The sequence below is a fragment of the Erithacus rubecula genome (assembly GCF_903797595.1).
Source record: "Erithacus rubecula genome assembly, contig: SUPER_Z_unloc_1, whole genome shotgun sequence".
In the NCBI taxonomy this organism is placed as follows: domain Eukaryota; kingdom Metazoa; phylum Chordata; class Aves; order Passeriformes; family Muscicapidae; genus Erithacus; species Erithacus rubecula.
This window is the reverse complement of record NW_027635590.1, coordinates 2090565-2114759: the sequence shown is the minus strand read 5'-3', so window position 1 is coordinate 2114759 and position 24195 is coordinate 2090565. Positions and strand designations below refer to the sequence as shown.

Below are 24195 nucleotides of genomic sequence, written 5' to 3'. Positions count from 1 at the left end.
ACATGTATCCATTGCAGCCTCTGATAAGTGAGCAGCCTATTAATGTCAGTCTTGGTGGGTGGAAAGCAAGAGAAGAATAGACAAAGAAGACAGTTAAGGAATAGACAAATATACATACAGTATTACCAGTTGACCCGTTCCAGGATTCCAAGAGTAATAACCTCCAGATTCTTCAAAGAAAAAAAAAATACAATCCTCACTATCCAGCATAAAAAGGGAATATCTCAGCAGGGAAGAGCAGAAGGAGACTGTAAAAGAATCCAAAACAACAACAGTAATAGCAATAACTTCCAAAACATCCAACTGTACAAAACCCCCAAAACAAAAGCCCCAACAGCAACCAACCCAATTTGTTTTGATTTGTGTCCCGAATAAAAGATGGAGTTTTTTTTTTTTTACAATGGCACTAATGAGGTCTCACTGCGATTAAGTGACTTTTATGTCTTGGGGCCCAGCCCTATGTAGAAAGTTGGAACAAACTTCTCAAAAGATTTTAAAATCAAACTGTTATTAAAGAGGACCAGAGGAGGAAGGACTGAAACATATTCCTTGTAGTAGGTCCATTCCTTGTAGTAAAGCTGTGAGGACTGCTCCAATAGTATTTTGTGTTGTCTTTAAATATTTCTAATTTAAAGTAAAATAAGGTTAATAGATGCACAGTCTGACTTAGATTCAGTTTCATCTTCCATCTCTTGAGACTGAAAGACTGCATAAACCATTAAAGCTGTGCATTTTAACACAGCAGGTAGAAAACTATGCTTTTCCTGATCTGTGTTCAGTGACAAGAGTGAGAGCAGACTGCAGAAAAGCAAGGTGAGCACAGCATGTTTTTGGGTTAGCTGTGCTATGGGGAGTGGAAAAGTTCCTCAGCAAATATGTCTACTGTGTCACAGGAGCTGAGATAATAAACCCGCTGAAAGCATCAAGTGGAGCACATCAGTTAGTACTGACCTCCTGGCAAAGCTGGTGGCTGGAAAAGGGGTTTGGATAAAGCTTTGTGAGGATATGGCAACTATGGACCATTGGGCTTGCTGGTATATGCCCTAAGGTAAAAACTGAATTTCTTTCTTTCCTCTTACCCATGCAGCTCGCCTGCCATTTTCCATTCGAGTCCTCCTGGAAGCAGCTATCCGTAACTGTGATGAGTTCCTAGTGAAGAAAGGAGATGTTGAGAATATTCTCAACTGGAAAGTGATGCAACACAAGAATGTTGAAGTGCCATTTAGGCCTGCAAGAGTTATTTTGCAAGACTTCACGTGAGTGTGATGCTCTCCAAAGCAAGGAAAAGGGGCTTTTGAGAGTGCAGCAATGCTCAGCTTGGGGTGGAGGGGTGAACTTAGGGGAAGAATAGCAGTGAGATATTTGGAAAAGCCTGTTTCAACTTTCCTGGGTGTCACGCTACAGACAGCACTTGAAGAGGCAAACACTCAGAATAGGAGCATTAAAAGAAACTCTTCTGAGATAGAGAAGTAAATATCTTTACAAAACTTCTAAAGAGGGGAAGAGAATGGGATTGATAAATTGCATCCCATTGAGGAAGTCTAGGTTTTAAAAATCATTCTTTGTAGAGGTGGTATTGTCTATTCCCTCTCTTGGTCACTGTGGTTTTTTTGTTTATTTGTTTTTGTTTATTTGTTTTGGGTTTGGTTTTGGTTTTGTTTTGCTTTTGTTTGTTTGTTTCTTTGTTTGTTTTTGTTCCCCAGGGGCTCTTGCTTTCAGTTTTTCTACCTATTTGAGTTCTTATTTATAACCCACATCATGACTTTGTCTTCTAAATCAGTATTATTATATTTTTAAAGACTTCTCTGCTGTTGAAAAAAAATGGGCATATTATTTTTCCCAGAAATGCAAATTTAGATTCCTATCTAATGGTCTCTGAAAACTGGGCCTTGTTATTGTAGTGAGTCCCCAGCTGTCAGTAATAATAATATAATAGTCCCTGTTCGGTATGGAAAGTCAATTTTCAGGTGAAACAATAGCATCTAACTGTTCTAATACAGCATCTGACTTGGAAGTCTACTCACTGTTCTTTGTATCTTTGTTCTCTGTCTTTATAAAATATTTTATATTTTAAATCTGTGGTAAATTCTGTGCAGCTACACTGCCAGTTGATTCTCTTCCTCAACAGTAAAGTGTCTTAGCTGTCATACCTTCTGTTTTGCATTTTCATAGAGGTTGTCAAAGTGCTACAGACCCAGTAAAGTTCAAGTTTAAAGACATTAGAAAAAATTGGCAAAACTTCAAATGAAAGAAGTGCTGATTTCCCAACTATTTTTCATCCGCTAGCTGTTGTTAATATTTTGAAAAACTGGAGCAGAGAGGAAGCTGAACTTTCAGGCAAATATTGTTCCTTCTCTTTCTGCTCTTCTTTCTTGCCCCCTACTCCTGCTGAGATTTAAAAATGTGCCTATAAGTCTGCAGAGCAAGTACATTCCTGAAAAATGAGCTCTTGGACAAGAAAAGACAGAAAAGACAGATTTGGCAACTTTCCAAAAGCCATACAAGAATTACATTCAGATTGTCCTCTTTATAAGACAGTAGAAGAATATCATGTCAGTTCCATAGCATTTGTAAGTTAGCAAAATAGCTCTTCTGCTACTTTCCTCCTACCTCCTTCCCTCAAATTTCCCTAGGTAACAGAATTTCCTATTTTTCTTCTAAAAAACTTATCCCAGTATAAGTCAAACTGCTGAACAACATCAGTTAATTGTGTCCAGGTTAGATAATGTGGATCCTTTTTCTTGTTTATATTTTGGTAATTATTCAGGATTTCCAAGGTAAAATTCAGTGGTAACTAAAAATATTTTTACTGCTCTTGTTGCGTAATAGCTTCCTTATGGTCAGAGTTGAAAATATAAACCCTTATTGCTTTGGGCTGCTCTTACAGAAATGTAGTTTTTTCAGTGGGTTGCTCATTGATGCCCGATCTTTATGAGCACATCAGAGAGCTCTTTTTGTTTTAGCAGTCAGCAAAATCAGATAGGCAAGTATGTAAGAGGGTTTTCCAAGCTAGTTGACGGTATCATGGTACAACATACCCCAGTAGAAGACTGAGAATGCATGCTCAGAGAAGGATCAGAAGCTGTGTTAAAAGAAATACTGAAAAGATCTCTTGGCTAGGTCAAGTGCTGAAATGCCAGAAGTTCTGGTTGCTACTCATTATTTGCTTGCATTGAAAATGGAGGAGTGCAGTTTGCTTTATATGTGTCATTAGTTTTGTCTGTCAAGATTTTTGGTGTTGCTTTTTTTTCCCCCTCTTATCCAAATTGTTGCACCATGCCCATTTTGTTTCTCTTGTAGTGGAGTGCCTGCTGTGGTTGACTTTGCTGCAATGCGTGATGCTGTGAAGAAACTTGGTGGGGACCCTGAAAAAATCAATCCTATTTGTCCTGCTGATCTCGTGATAGATCACTCCATCCAGGTTGATTTCAACAGGCAGTAAGAATTTAAAAAATCACTCTTTACTTCTTAATGGTAGTATGCAAATTGAACCCAGTTACTGTTATCAAGGTAGTTCTGTTGGTGACACTGTTAGCATTTGTACTACAACATTCCCCACATTAAGAAATTTTAAAATTAGACTGTTGTATCAGCTGCATTGAGTTAGGGGGAGAATTTTCTCTATCTGAGATGCATCTCTAAGCAGCAAAAGCCTCTACTAAATGTTGATAGAAATAGACTCATTCCAGGCCCGTGTTTATTGTACTTTTGTTTAATAGTGCTGCATTATTATTTATCACTCAGAAGTGGATTTTTTTCCCCACATGCACTTTCTTTGACCCCATAAGGATTTTTAGAAAGGACAAATGAGAATATTTCCTTCCTTCCTCTCTTCTCTAAGAAAAGAGGTGATCTATACCAGGTTCAACTCTGAGGAACTGCTTTCTACTTTAGTGCCTCCAAGCAGAAGAACATGAGACACTGCTTACCATGGCCCCTATGAGTACCTGAAAGAAACATAAGACTGTTCAGTCCTCAGCATACTAAGGATACAAAAATACAAAGACTCACTAGGATTTACTAAACCCACAGTGAAATACAAGAACTCTGTATAGAGGTCTTTCTACCCTTCAGTAAATATGGTACATAAATATGGGCCTACTGAGCTAGTCTTCCAAACAGATCCTGCAATCATGTTTTATAATGGTTTCCTTCCATCTTCTTGAAGTTTTTTTGATATGCAGTTACTAATTGTTATTTTTTATCACAGCCATTTTATTTCTATTAGGCTCATCAACATATTTAAGAAAATAGAGATTCTTCTCTCATATAGAGAACTTTGGCCAGATTTATGCTTCAGTTCTTTCAAACTCTTTAGACCTAAATTAGGCAGCTGTTAACACTGTCTGCTTTTGAACCACAGAGGCTTCAGACAGCACTGTATCATAATGGCAACCTTTTAAAATAAAGTTGCAGGACAGTTGTGTTCCAGTTTTCTTTACTGCCTTGCTGATTGTTTCTGATTTAGGTGTTGGAAATGTCACATCTTGCTGACATGTAGTGTTGCTTTTCTCAGGCTACAGCATTTAGGCCTGCCAACTTCAGATTAGTACTCACATCTGAAGCAGAGTTCAGGCATTATCTCTTAAGATTTCTTAAAATCCTTTTCATTGGTTGCCTGTAGTGATATTAAAATGGTGCAATGGGTCAGCACTCACATTTGTTAATAAATCTTTTCTTTCAACCTTTGAGTTTACTTGGCTAGATATAAAATTCAGGTGGTACTTTTGGTTCTGACAGCTGATTACTTTCACTTACAGGCCAGACAGCTTGCAAAAAAATCAGGACCTGGAATTTGAAAGGAACAAAGAAAGATTTGAATTTTTAAAGGTACTGACAAAAATAATCTTACTTGCATGGAGAAAAGTTCAGTGAATGAAAGCTCTTTTTCATGTCGAAGTTTTTTTTACTCTAATTCCTTTTGTTTCAGTGGGGCTCTCAAGCCTTTAAAAACTTCAGGATTATTCCACCAGGCTCTGGGATCATCCACCAGGTGAACCTGGAGTACTTGGCAAGAGTGGTGATGGATCAGGATGGCTACTACTATCCGGACAGTGTGGTGGGCACTGACTCACACACCACCATGATCGATGGCTTGGGAGTGCTTGGCTGGGGTATGTACAGCAGTGTGTCAAGAGCAGTCTCTTGGCTCAGGGAGCTGTGGTTTGGGCTCTGGTGAGTTGACCCTGGCTGGCAGATCACCCCCACCCAGTCACTTCCTCACTCCTCCTGCTAGCACATTAGGGAAAGAGAATTGTTGGTCCAAATGCAAGATTAAACTAATGGGTACTGACAAAGACAGTTTAAGTGAAGAGAGGTGAGTGTTGAGAAAGGAAATAAAGAAGTGATGCAAAGACAGTGACCAGGTCCTATCAGCACACCAAAGCCCAGCCAGTCCCTGGGCCATGGCTACATCAGAAAGCCCACCTCCCCAATTGCTGCTGAGCCTGATGTTTTATGGCATGGAATATCTCATTGTTCAGCTCTGTTCAGCTGTCCTGGCTATGCCTCTCCCAATATTTTCCCCACCCCAGCTTACTTGCTTAGGGGCTGGATGAGAAACAAAATGCGTTGATACTGTGTAAGGACTCTTTAGCAATGGCTGAAACTCTGGTGTGCTATCAACACCAATTTGGTAACAAATTTAAAACATGGCACTATATGGGCCGCTGTGAAGAAAAGTGACCTCTTTGCCAGCTAGACACAGTTACATAGCCTAACCCAAAATGCAAGTAAACCTGATAAGGTCTCTTACAGTCTTATATAAGACTTTGTAACTAAGCTCCCCTTTCCTATAATTGCCTCAGATGATTTTTACTATGCATGTTTTTGGCTTTGGCTGGTTTTTTTTTTTCATATATTCTTTGCTATTCTGCATTTAAATCACAAGGAAGTAGATAAGGAAAATATTAAATAAAATAACAGAATTGAAGTATCACTGACCATCCAGTTTATCTTGTGTCACTTGGCTACTTTAAAAGTATTGTATTATCCAAAAACTGCTGCAAATACAAATCTATTAGGTGGAAGGTGCTGAAAATTAAATCTGAGTGACTTAAATATGCTTGGAGAGAACATTATGGAAAGCAGAGCTGTCATGCCCAGTTCTCTGCATAATATTTTTTACAAGAATAGATATAAATAATTGATTTTTCCTTGTAGTGGTGAACTGAAGTGCTTGAATTATTGAATAAATAGGTAACTATGGAGTGGGAATCTTTGTAGTCATCCCACAGAGTAGCAAAGACTTCAGCTGAGCCTTTATTTTCCTGTGATACGGTGCACTATTGAATAAGTGCTCTCTTGAAACACCTGTTGTACAAATATGGAACACATTGTGTTTTTAAGGAGTATTTGCTAATTTTTCATGAATGTGCTTGTGAAATTCTAAGCATCACATGTGATAGGACTTTCTGTTTTTAATAACTCACCTATACTACTGCAGCAATATTGGTTGAGTGAGACTTTCTGAATTGAGAGTCATAGAACTCCTGGCTTAGAATATAAAGGTAAACATGTTCAATGTATCTAAAGCATGACATCTTTGGGATCAGACAGATTTCTTATTCTATATTTGGTTGCAGCATATGCATGGACCCTTCATTTAGATGAAGTTGTAGCACTAAAAACTGCTTGGAAAAGTGATTCTCAGCCTCAGTTTTTCTCCAGAATATGAAAAGTATGGCTGGATACAGTCTATACAAAATGCATACTCTTGGATACAGCATTTTTTCCCAGAGGCTGGTGATGCTGAACTTTGTTCACAACTTTCAGTGGTAGTCAATCAGTGATGTCAACTTACTTGACTGTTTAAAAGTTATTCAACACTCAGTGAAAGGAGCTACATGATTGGATCTGTGTGACAGCATTATCTTTTAAATTATCAGAGGTATATAATTTTGAATAAAAGAAATTAGAAATTATTTTTCAGAACCATTCTTAGACTAAATGGGAGAAAGGACTTGAGCAGTGACTGGCATTTGTAAGGCAGTTTTTTCTAGCTCAGTATTCATTAAGCTAAGCAAAAGGTAGAAGGAGATTTTAGAGGTGAGGATGAATATACGAGGGACTTTCTACAGGCAAAAAGTTATAAAACTCCTTAATGGTTTGGCTGCTTGATGCCAAATTGCCAGATAATAAATATCATGGCTTTGTTAGATTTCATATGACTATGACATCTTGATATGTTACCTTAATAAATTGGCAATATTAAGTAGTAGCTGGAATTCTAATACTGAAGGTGTGCTTACGCAAAGATTCCCACCTACACATTCCCAAACCCTGTTGAAACATAGTGGACATAAGGGAAGATATTTGTCTTAAGAAGTACCTTTTCTGTTAGCATTCCTTCATAGTATTTCTTTCTTTCAAAATGACTTCTGAGTTTTCATTTGGCGACCAACAATCATGGTCTGCATATGTTTCACTCACAGCACATCATGTTCAGTGCTATGTCAGTGGTTCTTGGTTTGTTGGTTGCATGTTTAAGATATTAAATAAAACTTCTGCATCTGTTATTGTAAAAGCCAAGCATGCTTAGAGTAAATTACTTATATTCACCTAATATCACATCTAATGGCTTTGGAACAAGGATGAAAATATGAAACAAATTTAAATTAAAAAGCCTAGCCTTGCAGAAGCAGCAGCAAGATGAGGTGTGCCTCTTAGCAGACTCAGGCTGTGTTTTTTCCCTCCCCTTTCACGCCTTAAATGGAGTACTCATCGGGCAGTTGACTGCAGGTGTTTATCAATGACATGTTAGTATCCTTCTGAATAGCCGCATTGTATCCTGTTGTGTGCAGGTGTGGGTGGCATTGAAGCAGAAGCAGTGATGTTGGGACAGCCGATCAGCATGGTCCTTCCTGAGGTGGTTGGCTACAAGCTGGTAGGAAACCCTCAGCAGCTGGTAACATCCACTGATATTGTGCTCACCATTACCAAGGTAAATTACCGAGATTCGATATTTTTCCACTACTGCTGAGAACTAAACACATTCTGTAGGACAGAGCAACGGCACAGAATGCTTAAGAGCTCTGTGTGCATGTCCAGGTAGTAATTTTGAACTTTATCACTGTCTGTAGATTGGAATCAGATCATTAAGGACAATTTTCTAGGCAAAAATGTTTCCCAAAAACCACACAAAATAATGTTGAGATATTTTGGAATTCAGCACTGTTTTGAAGCAACAGTGCTTTTTCCTCTGCCTCAAAAAAAACCTGATGACTTCTTTTTGAAGTCACCACTTAAAATAAGGCCATATAAAAGCTGGAAACCAAACAGTAACCACAGTCTGATTTCTTTCATGTGCAGGTGTTTGACTCATGTCATATATTCATAATATGTTTACTCATTCTGTGCGTTGTCACTGAATTAAAAGCATTACTGGGTCAGTATTAGTGTTGTTGGAAGTCAGAAATCTGGCACAGAAGTTCATCACGGAATGCTGTCTACAGAGACACCTTCAGATGGGGAAAACCAACTTTTTTCATTATTTTATTCAGATATTGTGTGTTCAGTGTGACTCATGTACTTGTGCAGTTGGATCTCCCTGTTTTTCCATTTTCCTGGGTTTGCTGTCTGAAGACTCCCCACACAATTCTCCTCCTCATAGAATATCATGTTGAGAAAAATGCAGTTGTAAGATAGTCTAGTTTAAATGAAAGGAAAAGTAAGTTTTAGAAGAAATATTGTACTATGTTGTACTTTGTTATCAAAACTTTGCATCTCTGTGTCCTCATCTTCATAATTTAGTTAAACAAAAGCTTCCTGGTTTCCTGGCTGTTGAAATGTTCACAAGAGATTTCTCTGAGTCAAAAGCTGGATTTCATAACAGGCATGCTCATGTCATTTGACACATAACAATGATACAGGCACTGTATTTTTATAACAGCATCTTCGCCAAGTTGGAGTTGTGGGTAAATTTGTGGAATTTTTTGGTCCTGGTGTTGCCCATCTGTCCATTGCTGACCGAGCCACCATTGCCAATATGTGTCCAGAGTATGGAGCAACAGCTGCCTATTTCCCAGTGGATGATATTAGCATTGGGTACCTGATACAAACTGGTGAGTATGAGAAACCACAAGTTAAGGGGACTTGAAAGGACTCCAGGTCTATTTGACATTAACAGTGGGATTAAATCAGGCGAAGCCTTCCGAACTTCAGTTCATTTTTTAAATTCATACTTGCTTATTGAGGCTGGTACTTGCACTTAGTTTGTATGTTTAAGGAGAGCTGAGTGTTAGACTTTTAGCAGCCTACCAAAAATCAGAATTTACATTGTCCAGACAATAGAATAAGAACCTAAGATTTTGTTCTGCAAAATCCACTAAGTCTGCTCAATTGGTTTGTTTTTCTAATATTTCTCTTGAAAGGGTCTTTTAGTGCTATTGACAGTGTGCCTGTTATGCACTTTTTCTTGTTCTGTCAGTTGGTGGTTCCTCCTTTTCACTTGCATTTTGGTTTTGCTGTATCTGGCTTTCATTTTAGGCCGTGACAAAGAGAAGGTTATGTACACAAAAAGGTATCTTGAGGCTGTGGGAATGCTAAGAGATTTCCAGAACTCCTCTCAGGATCCAGACTTCACACAGGTTAGAAATTACTCTGTCTTCTGGCTCCTTGCTTTATGCTCTGTCCTCTTTTGTTGTAACAGTTGTCTGTTTTTAGCAGAAACTAAGAAATAGTCAAAGGATTTCTTGTCCTTTGGTTTGGTCTGCACAGCTGTCTTATTTTAGGGCGCAGTGTAATGAATCAGCTGGCTCTTCAGGTGTGAATACTTGGATGTAGGTATAGATTGGCTCTCAACCCACCTCTAGCTGGTGCAGATTCTGCAGTTTGTTCTATGGAGCTTTGAGAAGTCCTTCCAGATTGAAGGACAATCTGAAGTGTAGCTATGGAGGTAATGTGGCTGTTATGTGTAAGCCTTGTTTGCAGTTTTACTCTTTCTCTGTTCAGTCAGCTATTTTACTTTGTCAATCAGGAGCCTTAGAATTCCTGTGTGATAACCACAGAGCACACAAGTAATTTTCTGTGCAAGAAAATTAAGATCTCATTCTGTGCCCAGAAAATTCAAGAACACCCCTGGTTTTCTGTACTGTAAAATTTTTTTTTGTAACTTGTGTTTATTTAAAAATCTTAAAAATTTGAAAGGATGTAGCACATTATGAAAACAAAGTTGGAAAATGGGTGAGGAGTAGATGAACAGTCTGCTTTTGACTTGTAGTCAACTTTTTGGTTTCAGTACCAATATTTCTTCACATCATTTTTTAATCTGCTTCTAGCATATGAAATGACAAATTAAGAAATAATTTATAATGCTTGGATGCTTTATTTACATTGGGCTTTTTAGTAACTTCAGTACTTTTGATAGCCATACCAGTGAGCTGGCAGCATCTAAAATTAGAAGTGTTCCTTTTCTTCTGATCTTCCCATTCTCATGTGTCTTCAATAATTTCTGCAAATAATGGTGTGCAGATTTGGCATTGATTCAACAGCAGAGGTAAGCATATCTGTGGTTTACCTGGCTTCAACCTACCAGGCAGTGCCCACCCACTCTCTGTTTATCTTGAACAGGTTGTTGAGTTGGATCTCCATACTGTTGTACCTTGCTGCAGTGGACCAAAAAGACCTCAGGACAAAGTTGCTGTGTCAGATATGAAGAAGGACTTTGAGACTTGTCTGGGAGCCAAGGTAAGAACTGGGAACATTTGGGTAAACAAACTAGTGTGTGCTTCTAAAAGCTATCTGGTGTTCAGGAGCTATGCTCTGGGGTTGTGTGTTGTTTGTTTGCCTGGTGAAAAATAAATGAAGATATTTGACTGCAGTTGCAAAGGTGACAGAAGCAATAGGTAGTTTAAAATTGGGGTGTTACTTCTCTTCCATGAAAGTGTCCTATTGGAGTGATATTTCTTTGTGATCTTAGGCCTAACAATGCTTCTCATTGGTGAAAAAACAGCCCATACTAATGTTCAGTCAAAATGTTTGTTAACTACTCCTTTTGATTCTTATTTTCTCCTTCTACAGCAAGGATTCAAGGGATTCCAAATTGCCCCAGACCGACACAACAACCTAGTCAAATTTAATTTTGAGGGCCATGATTTCGAGCTTGCTCATGGTTCAGTAGTGATTGCTGCCATTACAAGCTGTACAAACACCAGTAACCCCTCAGTTATGCTGGGTGCAGGTAAGCTGATTTGCCTAATGTGCAGTGTTTTCTTCCATGGCTCTGGATGTGTGTCCTAAAGACAACAACACTGATGTAATTCAACGTGTACAGTGCTGGTTTTGTCATTTGGAGTGCTAAAACTGAGCTTAGTTTCTAAGGGTAGCAGAAGGACTTGTCAAATGGTAGCTAGAAGTGTAAGTTGACCAAAATGTATTCTTTCCTGCTCTGTCTTTTCTATAAGGCAAGCTGAAACTTAATTAACCAACACTTCTGACACTTTTCCAAATGCACAGAAGCTGGTATATAGAGCTAAGAAGAGGCTTTTGAAAGTCAAAGCCAGAAGAGAGACAGTTAAGAATGGTCTTTTGGGGCAAGTCTGAAGGTGCTCTGATCTGTCAGCAGAGTGAAAAACACACATTTAGCTAGAGGTTGCTCTTTAAAGTTGTTACAGGAGTCTGGGGGCATGGTAGGTGTGAATAGAGGAAGAATTATATTCTCAGGGATTGCCAGCTTTCAGAGCCTTTTCATTTGCATCTTAACTGCATCCAAGAGGATGCCAGAGGTGAGCTTGGTATGCACCACTACAGAACAGATAGTCTGACTTGGTTGTGTAAAATTTCAGGTCAGGACATTGTTCGTTTTCAATGTGACTAGTCTGGGCAGAAAATTTGTCATTCCTAATGTGTGCTTCTGGCAACAAAATAGGAATGAAGAGTGTCATCTCAAAGGGTTCAGTCTATACTGGACAAGTTTGGCCCAGTTTCCTGGGTGCTTGGCTACATGTTTACATACTTCTTTCTCTCCTCTGCCAACATATACATAGATGATATCTGTCACTGTAGGATCATTGCTACATAAAGGCTTAGTAGTTTGTCTGACTGTTCATGAAATGCAGACTTTATTCCTACAAAGGTCAGAAGGGATGTCCAATGGGCAGTACAAAGGCCCTTCACCAGTGACAATTACTTCCTCGTTAAAGTAATATAATTTGTCTTTATTCCTGTGTTGTGTTAGGAAACTTTTGGGTTGCAAAGAGTCTGTCAACAGTCACTTTGTGTTTGACTTTTTGATGTGATACTTATCACCTGTTTTTAGACTAGCATCTGTCTTTGCATACTTTACATCTTACAGCAGTTCACCCTTCTCTCAGCTCAAAGGTCTTTTAAATTCTAGAAACAGGTTCAAAGTCCATCATAAACTAAGATGTGGGGCAAAAGGGAAGCAGAGGAGAGGCCTGCTTGTTTTCTTACCTCTTTGAGAGGAGCAGAATTGGACAAGGTGTCCCAATCCACTTGCCCTTAACAGGTCCATTCCTCAGGTCCCTTCTGCATTATCACAGAAACAGAGCTGTATTTCTTTTTTCCCAGAATCAAGAATCAGGTTTTCTCCAGGCAGGCTCTGTTTGCTTTGTCTATTTCCTTAGTTCTAGGTGGGTGAATCCCTCAGTTGTGCCTGTTCAGTATCATGTTCTCCAGTGTTTGACTCCTGGGCTAATGACATGCATTTTTAACCTTCTCTGAGGCAGTAGGGATAATGATCTTTCAACTGTCTTGACTTAATAGCTCTGTAGGTTTAAAGTGCAAAATGCTCTGCAGATACGAATAAAGTTGGTACTTTGAGTGGCAGTCACTATGTAATGCACAGCACCATGAAGAATGTTGTCCTAAGGATCTTGGTGTATGCGCTCAGATTTAGTTGCTACTCTCACCTTTGCCACCTTTCTGTTTAGCAGCATTTATGTTTTGACCTTGACAAGGAAGGAAGAAGTAATTCTGCCAATCTCTGATAACATTTAGTACACAGCAGTGTTGAGAACCTCTGAGATACCCACAAGAAACACAACAATTTGGCTTTCAGGATGATGTTTCAAGTGAAAGTAATAAACATACAGTGTTTCCAAATAAGTAACCAGGCTAAAATAATCCAGGCTATGACCAGTTGTTTTAAACTACTGTTACATATTCTGTGCACTAAGCAGGCGCTGTGTGTCTGTGGGGATAGTGAGTGTGTGCTGTAGGAACTATGGCAGCCTAATCTGCCTTTACAAAGGTGTTGGATTAAGGTTGCTCAGAGGAACTAAAGTTCTGGCATTTTCTTGCCAGCTTTGAGAGTTTGACTGTGCTGTCTTTTCAGAACTGGTATGAGCAGCAAGACAGAAGCCAATGCTTTCAAACAAGCTGTCAAACTCTCAGTTCCTAGGATAATCTAGGATTTGTTCTTGGGCTCATTTGCGGAAGTATCCCAGAGCTCCAGTTTCTGCACATTTCTCTAGTACCTAAGGAACCTCAGTGATTTCAGGAATAGGACTGATTCTCTAAGTTCATGTGTGTAGGCCATTTCACACAACACTTTAGTGTCATGGTCCAGGACATGTATAACAGAGCTGCTAGAGAGCTGACAAGGACTAAATAGTTCGATGACATCTTCATGTGGGAGATAATGGTGCATCAAAGTACAGCTTATGTCTGTTTTCATATCTAAATGCATGTCATGTGTGAGGGGGAAAATGCAGCAAGGGAATGTGAAGTTGTGCATAGTTTGCCTATCTACTGCTTCTTTTATGTTCATCATGGAAAAGAACTAGAGAGAACTTGTTTTCTGTGCATTCATCGGTGTATGGTCAATTAATTTCAAAGGAAGGAGTTCAGAGTAAATGTGTGTCTAGTAACACGTTGCACTGAAATATCTCTATGCATATTACTAATCCAGGAGTGGTAAAACAGCACTTGTGCAACAAGCTGTGGATTGTGAGAAGGCTTGTTTGTGGCAAGGGCCAGTGTTGGCTCTTATAGCCTTCTGCTCCTGAGGGCTGCAAGTCCTATGTTGGCAGTTCTTTCTTCCCTGGGTTACTGGACCACAGTAAGTGGGAACTCAGCAGTTTTTCATTGCTTTTTTTGTGAGATATTTGTCTTACTACATAGTGCTCTGAATTTTGAATGTCTACTTGCTGCTCCAGTGAGTGCATCTTTCTGAATGCAACTTCTTCCATCAACTTTCTAGTTGTGGAGCAGAAATTGCAGGCTGGATCTACAGTTCAACAGAGCACTTGTCCTCTAGCTGTTTATCATGAAATCAGTGCTGTTGGCTCAAAATTGTACCATTTCGTTGGTGGTGCCTTTTCTGTTCCCAGTTATTTAGTGGTACTTCTCTTAACATGCTTATCCACTAAACTGTCTTACTTCCAGGAAAATCTGCAACTATCATCTGTATTTTTCAGGATTACTTGCTAAGAAAGCTGTTGAAGCTGGTTTGACAGTGAAGCCGTACATTAAAACTAGCCTGTCCCCAGGAAGTGGGGTCGTCACTTACTATCTGAGGGAGAGTGGAGTTATGCCATACCTTTCTCAACTAGGGTAGGAGTGCTTTTCTTACTGCTGTCCTATGGCTGCTTAACTAAAAGCATTGTCAGCAAGTGATGCAATAGAATAACTATTTCTCTGTACAGCTTAAAAGATATTGCAGGTACCTTATGGTGCGATCCTGCGTGAGTGAACACATTGCTTCTGGGCTGGCTGGCTTTGTACCAGTGCTGAAGGCCTGCTGTAACTTCTTGAATACTTATGTTCTTAAGCAGGAAAATGGGTTATTTTCAAGACTAATTGTTTTGAAACCGTGTAAATCATACTATATTATAATTTCTCTTGCTGTCCATGCACACATTTACCATTCTGTGTGCATGGACAGTCCCTGCAATGGTAAAAAGAGAGCATTTAAAAAATGGTGTTCTCAGCAGCATTTAATTTGTTAAAGAAGTACTTCTCCTGAAAGTAACAATTACCAGCTGCTGAATGGTTAAATGTCTTGCTCCAAGGTAACTTTTTGTTTACTATTATTTTGTTCTTTGTATAGGTTTGATGTGGTGGGTTATGGCTGTATGACATGTATTGGCAATAGTGGACCCCTACCAGAGTCTGTTGTTGAGGCCATTACACAGGTATGCAATTTTTCCTGTGCAGCTCATTTATGTAAGCTGTTCTCTGCTGTGTGCTGTTCTGAGCTCCATTATACTGTCTGTTGACTCTTCTCAGCTCTGTACAAAGTAAACTCAGTCTATATTCTGTTTCCTGTGGGGAATGTTTTGGGGCTGTTCAGAAGACCGTTCTGTGACTAGTCATTGTTTTGCAGTGCGGTGAGGCTCTGCAGACTTGCTGTGTGTGTGGAATCTGCACACACCTGACATATCTTTGTCTCAAACTCCATCTTACAGGGAGACCTTGTGGCAGTGGGCGTGTTGTCTGGCAATAGGAATTTTGAAGGGCGTGTTCATCCCAACACCCGTGCTAACTACCTGGCCTCCCCGCCTCTGGTGATAGCCTATGCAATTGCAGGCACCATCCGGATCGACTTTGAGAAAGAGCCTTTAGGTGAGACGGTGTTGGGGTGCTTCTTTTCACAGCACTAAACTGTTTGGAATTAAACACTTCAGAAACATTCGTCCTAGGGAAGTGCTTTAAAGTATCGAGTACCTCTGGGAGGCAAATTATGCAATTGTTAAGAGTCAGGGTAACAAGGAGTCAGTATGATGGAGAAAGAATAATGCTCAGGCTTGGCTTCCCCCTAATTCCACTGGGTCATATTTTTGGTTATATGTTATATGGTTGATAGTCTTTCAAGAGCCAGCCTCAGTTGGTAGATTTTCTAAGTGCATACAACCTTCAAAGATCCTTTCCAACATAAATGGTTCTGTAAATTATTCCAGAAGGTAATTGGAAGTCACAAAAGGAGGGTTATGTACAGATACTACCAACTTTGTGACACACTTTTCTGTCAGACCCTTGTAAGTGAGATAAAGCGTGTCTTGTGAGTGTTACAAGTCATAGCCAAAGAATACAGTGGTATTCTTTCTTTCTTCTTTATTTTCTTTCTTCGTAATGAAAAATTTATGCCATACAATTGACAATACCATTTTATGCAGGAGTAAATGCTTCAGGGAAGAAGATTTTCCTGAAAGATATCTGGCCAACAAGAAATGAGATTCAGGCTGTTGAGCGTCAATTTGTTATTCCTGGGATGTTCAAGGAGGTCTATGGAAAAATAGAGGTGAATTAATTCTCTTGGCAGTAGTTTGATTGATGTACTATGCTATTCTGAAGATATTAAATAAGATGATCATGATAATAAAATGAACCTTTTTCATCTCTAGGTTTTGCTTTTGTTCTGACAGATCAGGTTTTTTGTAAAAAAATCTTCTGGATAATTAATCCGTTTTTTCAGACAGTCATGCTTTGAAAACTGCTCTTTACAATATTTTTAATGTAACATGTAGATGATGTGTTTTCAGCCATCCCCAGCTGATACTAGAAGGTGGAATATTCCAGCTTCACAGATGTTTAATTTTTTTTCAGCTGATATAAAATAAATTTACATTAACTTATAGGAGTGGTATCATAAAAAAGACATTACTTGCTAATGTCTTCCTGCAAATCTTTCTCAAGTGTTGGAACAAAATATTCATATGTTTTTGATGTTAGGGAAATTTCTTAAGATTACTTACAGATACAATAAAGAATTATAAAGTGTTACATAATGTGTACATAATACAGGTTATTCTCAGAAAATAGGATGAATGCCTCTTCTTTCGTAATGAAGTGAGGATTTTCCTAAATCTTTTACAAGATAGAATTATTTTAAAAACACCTCCAACATAATGTTGATTGTTACGTGCATTTTCCAAAGTACTCTTAAGAAGTAATGAGGCTCTTGCTAAAGTCAAATTTGTAATTCTGGCTGGATTTTGAAGTAATTCATGTTGCTTCTGAAAACTTAGAAATCAATGAAAGGATTTTGTGTTTTTCAGACGGTAAACAAAGCCTGGAATGCTTTAGATGCTCCTTCAGATAAACTCTATACTTGGAATCCCAAATCTACTTATATCAAGTCTCCTCCTTTCTTTGATGGTCTGGTACGTATGTGCTTCCCCTTTGAATCAAGCCAAAGTGTGCAGTGATCTAGACTCATATTGAGGGTGAAGTAAAGCCACTTCAAGGGGCCTGAGAGGATTCATAAAAGCCTATTGAGGTCTTGGTTCTTAAATGTTAGAACTGCAGTGTTGTGTTCATTTTAATACAAAGGCATGAGTGAAACTCAAAACTGTAAGGATTCCCTTTCACTTCAGGGCTTTTGAAAAGTCTCCTTTTTCTTTTAAGTTGAAATACTTCTAAATAGTCACAAAGCAAGTAAAGAAAAAGAACAGGAAATGAAATGCTCTGTTCTGCCTGCATTCATATTGCACCAAATAGTTCAGGGTTTGGTTTGCTAATTCAGTGCCATTTAGAAGTAAATGGAGATTTTAATGCATGCACATATGTGGGAATCCTCGATTTTCATGCGTGTATCACAGAAAGCCCTGTATGGTTTTTTTGTCTTCTCTATTTTCTTCATGCATGAACAGGCTGGCAGACAGCCAGGGCATCATATTTGTTCAAAAACATAAACATTTTAATAGTGTTAGGCTTTTTCTTTCTCATAACTTGTACAAAAAGGGAGAGTTTATTTTGCAATTTGCAGTTTTTTGAGAAAGGTAAAGGAATTATTTTTCATATGTTAATTTTTTTGTTTGTATTTATGATGGTTTAGACTTTGGCTCTTCAGGCCCCAAAAACAATAGAAGATGCTTATGTCCTGTTGAGTTTTGGGGATTCTGTGACAACTGACCACATATCTCCAGCTGGGAACATAGCCCGAAATAGTCCTGCAGCCCGTTATTTGACCAGCAGAGGGTAAGCACTGCTTCTTGTTCTTGTCATACACTGGGAAGAGAAAACAAACCACAACTACACAACTATATACACCATGTTACCTGCACACATACTTTCTGTCTGTGTACACTTGAATACCTTTACAGCTGCCTGGACAACATATAAATTAAGAAAGAAAAGCATTTCTCTTTCTGCTGCTTCAGCAGCTCTCACTAAGTGTAACACTAAGTGTTACCACTATAGAGCTAAAGACCTTTTTATGTAAATAGGGAAAGAAGATGACTTACTGCAAAAACTAGCCTATACATTTATTCTTAAATAAGATAATCAAGGTTTGTCTCCCTATCAAAGCAAAATGACCATTTTTGTTAGTGCCAAAAACTGATTTTATATTCATTTCTTCTAGCATGTGCAACTATTTCACATACTGGGCTCTTAGGCACTGCAGAACATCCAGAAGTTTAGGTTTCAGTGCAGCTGCAATAACTGGCAAATCTACTCTGATTGGAATACAATCTCCTGTAAAATATTCATATTTTTCTATGGCCAGTCTGTCAGTTTAGTAGTTAGGGTTCACCTTAAGGCAAGACTAGGACTTACCAAGCTGACCTATTCAGACTTCACAGGTAATATAAGGCTTTTATTCTCTAATTTAGCACTTCTTACAACTTCAGTGGTGTTTTGAGCAGCAGCACTGACATAAAAAAAAGGAAAGTCGTAATTCGCTAGACCTAATAATTTTGGAAAGAGAATGGATTAAAACAGTGTAATATACTGAAGACCAACTACTGTGGACTCTCTTGACCCCCAGCTATCAGTTACTTGGAAATCTGAATAGTCCTTCAGGCATTACAAAACAGATGTTGTATGTCATGGCTGCAGTTTGGATGTAGCCCAATGCAAACAGTCTAATTTTCTGTCACATTCCAGTGCATGTTTTGTTTGCCGGTTAGGCTGGAGTGTCGTCTCATTCTAATATTCCTGTTTGCAAGTGAAATTTTTCTTCTGTAGTTCTAACTTGCAGCAGAGATTCTTGCTGCCTTTTAGATATTTAGCACAGTGTTCTGCCTTTGTTCTAGACATTATAGTAGTATAAATAATGAGGATCTTCAGGCACCAACTTAACCAACTGTTAAGAAAAAATTGTGTTGCATCTGCTGACTTAATGTGAATTATATCCTTGCATCACTGTCAGATGTGCAGTTTTCTAGGGCCGGAGTTGAGAATATTGTAGAAGCTGCTTTTTCTGACAAACCATACCTATTTGTAAATAACTTTTTTTTTTCCTTCAAAGCATCTCAGAGGAGAAGTATTGGCTAACTGGATGCTTCTGCCAGGGTGGGAACTACATACATACCTGCCTCAGAAACACCAGTTTATTACTTTCTCTTTTTAAGAGCAGAGTGCTTTTAATCTAAAACCCACACAGTTTCCTTTTTTCTTTTCCCTTAATAGCTTGACTCCTAGAGAGTTCAATTCTTATGGCTCCCGCAGAGGGAATGATGCTGTCATGGCCAGAGGGACATTTGCAAACATTCGCTTGGTCAACAAGTTTATTGACAAACAAGGGCCTCAGACAATCCATTTTCCTTCTGGAGAAACTGTAAGTACCCATACAACTCTAAACTGTGGCTCACTGACAACAGATTGGATTAGTGCTGGCTTTACTTCTTACCAGGTTAGGCAATTTACTTCAGTACCTTTTAAGTAAAGCTAATTGGGGGAGCAGGAGCTGACTCAGGGAAGCAGTTACATGTACCTATGCAATGTGGTGCCTTCAGGCATATCAGTGGAGAGTGTAACCACTGTAAAAGCACAAGAATAAGATGCAAGGTTTTTTTGGGAGTGAGATCAGACTCAAAGTGCTGTATGGTCAATATCCTTAAAGTGCTGCTTGGTGGAAGTTATGGGTTTCAATTGTTTATGTGGGGACACCTTTTTCCCCTCCTTTCTTTGGAACTGTGCTTCCACTCGCAAAAAGCTTTACAAAATATTTGGCATTTTTATTCCAGCTGGACGTGTTTGATGCTGCAGAAAGATACAAGCAGGCTGGTCATCCTCTGATTGTGCTGGCTGGGAAGGAATATGGTACAGGAAGTTCCAGAGACTGGGCTGCTAAAGGACCATTCCTCTTGGTGAGTGGCTACAGTAAACTAGGAGGACAAAATTAACAGTGCATTTATTTGTCAGTAAGACCAGCTTATGACCAAGTCCTGGGTGGCTTGTTCTCACTTTTGGTAGCAAGAGCTATTTTGAAAGCTGCCTCCAAGAGCCACAGTAGAGCTGCAAAAGCTGTTTAATACTAATAGATCTTGTCCAAACTGAAGGCTTGACTGATTTTCATCTAGAAATCCACATTAGAAAGGCCAGTACTTCCACTTTCCATAACCCCATAAACCATAGGTCTGCTTTCAGCATCCTCCTTAAGCTCATTTATAAGGGAAACTAGAAAGTGTAAGAGAAGAGTATCAGTGAAACCTAAATTTAGCATGGCTTCACCATGTTCTGCAGTGAAATATCTGTTTCTTTCTTTGTTCAGTCTTACACTGTTTACAGCAAGAACTCTGATCCATGTTTTCTTGCATTGTTAGAATTTCGAGAGTTGGTGTTTAAGTTAATCTAGATTTTTGGAGTCTTTTTCTGGCTAAGTGTTTTTGTGTTAAATGTATTAACATGTAAAAATTTCAAAATTAATTAAACTGCATGCTGGTGCTTATAGGAGGGCAACACTGAATTAGAAAGAGTTATGGAAATAACTGGTGCTCTGAATAAGACATGTTAAAATAAATGCAGGACTCCTGAGAAAACACATTAACTTTCATATCTCTTTGAAAGAAGCCTGACTCAAAAAAGTTATGTACACTCAAGTCATCCTGGACAGTTTGCTGTCAAAGCAGATCTGCTGACTCTACCAGTAGCTGGTAAAGGAAACGGAAGGGACCAATTTTCTTCTCATGAGTACAGAAAGACTGTTCTGACCTATGAAATAACTCAACCTGTTGTGTGTTTCCCAGGGTGTCAAGGCTGTGCTTGCTGAAAGCTATGAGAGAATTCATCGAAGCAACCTAGTAGGAATGGGAGTGATTCCTCTGCAGTATTTACCTGGAGAGGATGCAGGAACTTTAGGACTCACTGGACGGGAGCGTTACACTATTATCATTCCTGAAAATCTAAAACCACAGATGAATGTCCAGATTAAGGTGAGAGACACGTACGAGTTGAATTTTCCGAATCACTGTAATTTTACTCAAAATTAATTGCCTCTTCAAAACGTAAGCTGACTGTCATATGGCAGTCAGATTCATTTAAAATAGGGAGAAGAATTGAGATGGTGAAGGAGATTAAAACAGTTATTCTAATAGGGATTAAACTGAAGGAGGTAGAATTAGGTTAGATACAAGGAACTGCTGCCCAGAGAAGCTGTGGATTTCTTCTCCCTGGAAGGATTCAAGTTCAGGGTAGACAAGGCTTTAAGCAACTTTCTGTAGTGGAATGTTCCCTGCCCATGACAGTGAGGGTTTGAACTAGGTGATCCTTAATGTCCATTCCAGCCCAAACCATTCTATGATTTACTATGACAGGATATAAAAGCAGGATGCTCAAACTATTTTAATTAACACAAAGCCATCCTGTATTTTGGACCAGTCACTCAAAGCCCACTATAAATTTCTCAGTTATAAAAGAAGCAGCAAATGCAATGAGACTTCATCCTGTTTGTTATTAAAACCATGTTCCTCTCAAGCAGCTTCCTGTAGGCTTGTGTGGATAGAAGCACTGGTGTCTGTTCACTTTAGCTTTCTATCACAATTTTTCAAGATAGCAAAACTATCCTAGTAGACCTTATTTTACCATGATGTCAAGTAACATGTGCAAGGTTCTGCTGCTTGAATGACTTTCTTTGTCCTAACAGCTGGACACTGGGAAAACCTTCCGTGCCATCATGAGATTTGACACTGATGTGGAGCTCACTTACTTCCACAATGGCGGCATTCTGAACTACATGATCCGGAAAATGGCATCCTAATAAAAATAAAAAAAATTAAGCAAAAAGGTACAGGTACAAGCCTGCTTCCTCTGAGCACAATGAAACCATAGTAATCATGCATTTCGAAGTGTGAACCATAAAGTGAACAATTTTTTTCCCATGGATTGTATTAGAAGGCTTGTTTACAGTGATGAATTTTTCTGTGTACCAGGAAACTGGACACACCCATATAAAATAAACAGCATTTATTAACTGCTTTGTATGGCAGTTGGCTTGCCTTACCTTAGAATACAGTGCAAAAGTCTGACAGCATTAAAATACTGCCGGCATCTGTAGAACCATTCAATACTGATTTCATGTATTTGGTCCACTTAGTTTGACTCTGAAGTTAAGTTCTATGCTCATATCAGTGATCTAGAAATTAACTGACAATATAAAAAAATTAATTCCTTTCCTGATTACCTGACACTGACTTGCTTTCTTATTCAGTTCAACAAATCTGAATCTAATATTGAAATTATTTAGCTGTTTATTAATTTTAAAAAATGTGAACTCTGTTTAAAATCTAAGCCTTTGCAGAAAGGTGGACTTTTTGGGGATATTTCTAATAGATAAAATTAAATTTATTTTTAAAAAGTTTGGTGGTTCTGCATTTTATTCTTAGTGTTGGATTCTACTTACCCTCTTCTTATTGTCCCTGTAGGAACACAGACTTATAGAATCATACAAGAATCAACAATTCCCATGTTTTAATTCTAGTTTCTTTGACAAGTTTGCATGAGATGGAATGAAGACAAATACTGTGAGATACTGGCAGTCTTCTGTAACCTAACAGAATACTGGTGTGGTACAATTCCCTCTGTTTTGTGCCCTCAAGAAGACAATCTCCACACTTTGAAGATCCTCGTCAGCAATTTCTGTGTCAGTCAGCAGCCCCCAATTAAATTCATGCACTCAGTGCAGTCAGTGACTGCCCAATCAACAATGCCATGAGAATATATTTACAGGGATAACAAACTGCTCTTACTCAGAGATAAACGAGGTTATAGTACTAATTCTTACCCTTAATTGTATTTACAGCAATTGCTGCAACAATTAACATAGTGGAGAAATGACTTCAAAGTAATTTCCTAATGTGTTTTTAGTGCAGTTAGGTCTAACTATTTCTGGATAAAAAGCAACTATTAAAATAGGTGTGAAAGAAGAGACTTCAGGAGATTGCATTGTACCTGAAGCAGGCTATTGCATGATGGTGACAGAGCTCCTGCAGTAAATCCTTCAGAGGCCCACCATGATACTTCAGACCCTGCAACTTCTCTCATGAGGAGAAACTGAGAGCCAGTTTCATCTGTTTCATCCAATGAAGGCTCAGGGATATCTCTGCTGTTTGTGTACTAATATCTGAATGGAGGGCACAAAAAATATGCTGCTAGGCTCCTTTCAGTGGTGCTTAATGACAGAGCAAGCAGTGGGCACAAACAGTGAGAAGTGAACAACAGGAAACACTTTTTCACTCTGAGGGACCAAGTGCTGATGGGAGGAGATTGCCAAGAGGGGTTGGGGTGTCTCCATCCTTGGAGATGTTCAGATGCTGTCAGGGCATTTGGACATTGTCTTAGGCAATCCCTTTGGTCACAAATAGAGGTCCCTTCCAACCATAGCTGTTCTGTGATTCTGTGAACAGAGCATTGTTAATATGGTAGTGATCTTAGTAAGAAATATGCAATTTCAGCTTCAGTTAAAAAAATAATCAGATATTCTCAAAAGCCAAATAGGGTGCTGGTGTTCTTCCCCACCCTCCCATCTCCACTGTGTACTGAAGGAAAGGCTTCTTGTATCATGCTGAATTCTTATTAATGTGCTATTCCATCAACCTTTAGTATTCCTTCAGTTGCTGAATTGCAAAGTTGTTTCAGTCTGAAATTCTTGTGTTCTAAGAATAGGAAAATACCAAAACTTTTCAAGTTCAACTTCCCAGTAGTTACCACTATAAACTGGAATTTTGATTGATTATTTTTTATGCCAAGAGTTCCAAAGCAGATGATCCTTTCACAGAGCAATTTGATACTTAAGTACAGTGCAGGGCTAAACCAGCCTTTTTAAAAAGTATTTTGTTTCTAGTATTTTTGGAGGGGAAGCATTATCTAAACAATTTTTATTCATTGTTTTGTGTTTCCTTTTAGGTAAAAACTAAGTATAGAGGAAGGACTGTAGGACTGAGATTCAGCCTTCCTGTACAGTGCATATAGCTTTCACAGTAAAAGCCATGGACTGGGGTGGAACACGAAACAGTGCTGAAAACGTTATTTTGCTTTTAATGCCACACAACACTTTACAGGAACATCACAAGA

General features: G+C 38.8%; 1 protein-coding gene across 3 annotated transcripts in view; it reads left to right on the top strand.

Annotated features, from left to right (window-relative positions):
• The window catches only part of ACO1 (aconitase 1), a 50630-nt gene extending 28721 nt beyond the window's left edge, over positions 1-21909 (top strand). For all 3 annotated transcript variants that reach the window (XM_079330827.1, XM_079330826.1, XM_079330825.1), the window contains exons 3-21: positions 1088-1256; positions 3301-3438; positions 4761-4830; positions 4931-5114; positions 7803-7942; positions 8891-9062; positions 9487-9587; positions 10570-10686; positions 11020-11179; positions 14379-14514; positions 15011-15095; positions 15369-15525; positions 16077-16201; positions 16959-17063; positions 17738-17880; positions 19315-19462; positions 19872-19994; positions 20874-21059; positions 21770-21909. In XM_079330827.1, coding sequence (XP_079186953.1) covers positions 1088-1256; positions 3301-3438; positions 4761-4830; positions 4931-5114; positions 7803-7942; positions 8891-9062; positions 9487-9587; positions 10570-10686; positions 11020-11179; positions 14379-14514; positions 15011-15095; positions 15369-15525; positions 16077-16201; positions 16959-17063; positions 17738-17880; positions 19315-19462; positions 19872-19994; positions 20874-21059; positions 21770-21883 — 2573 coding nt within the window. In that variant the 3' untranslated portion in view covers positions 21884-21909. The remainder of the gene's footprint in view (positions 1-1087; positions 1257-3300; positions 3439-4760; positions 4831-4930; positions 5115-7802; positions 7943-8890; positions 9063-9486; positions 9588-10569; positions 10687-11019; positions 11180-14378; positions 14515-15010; positions 15096-15368; positions 15526-16076; positions 16202-16958; positions 17064-17737; positions 17881-19314; positions 19463-19871; positions 19995-20873; positions 21060-21769) is intronic.
• Positions 21910-24195: the final 2286 nt, after the last annotated feature.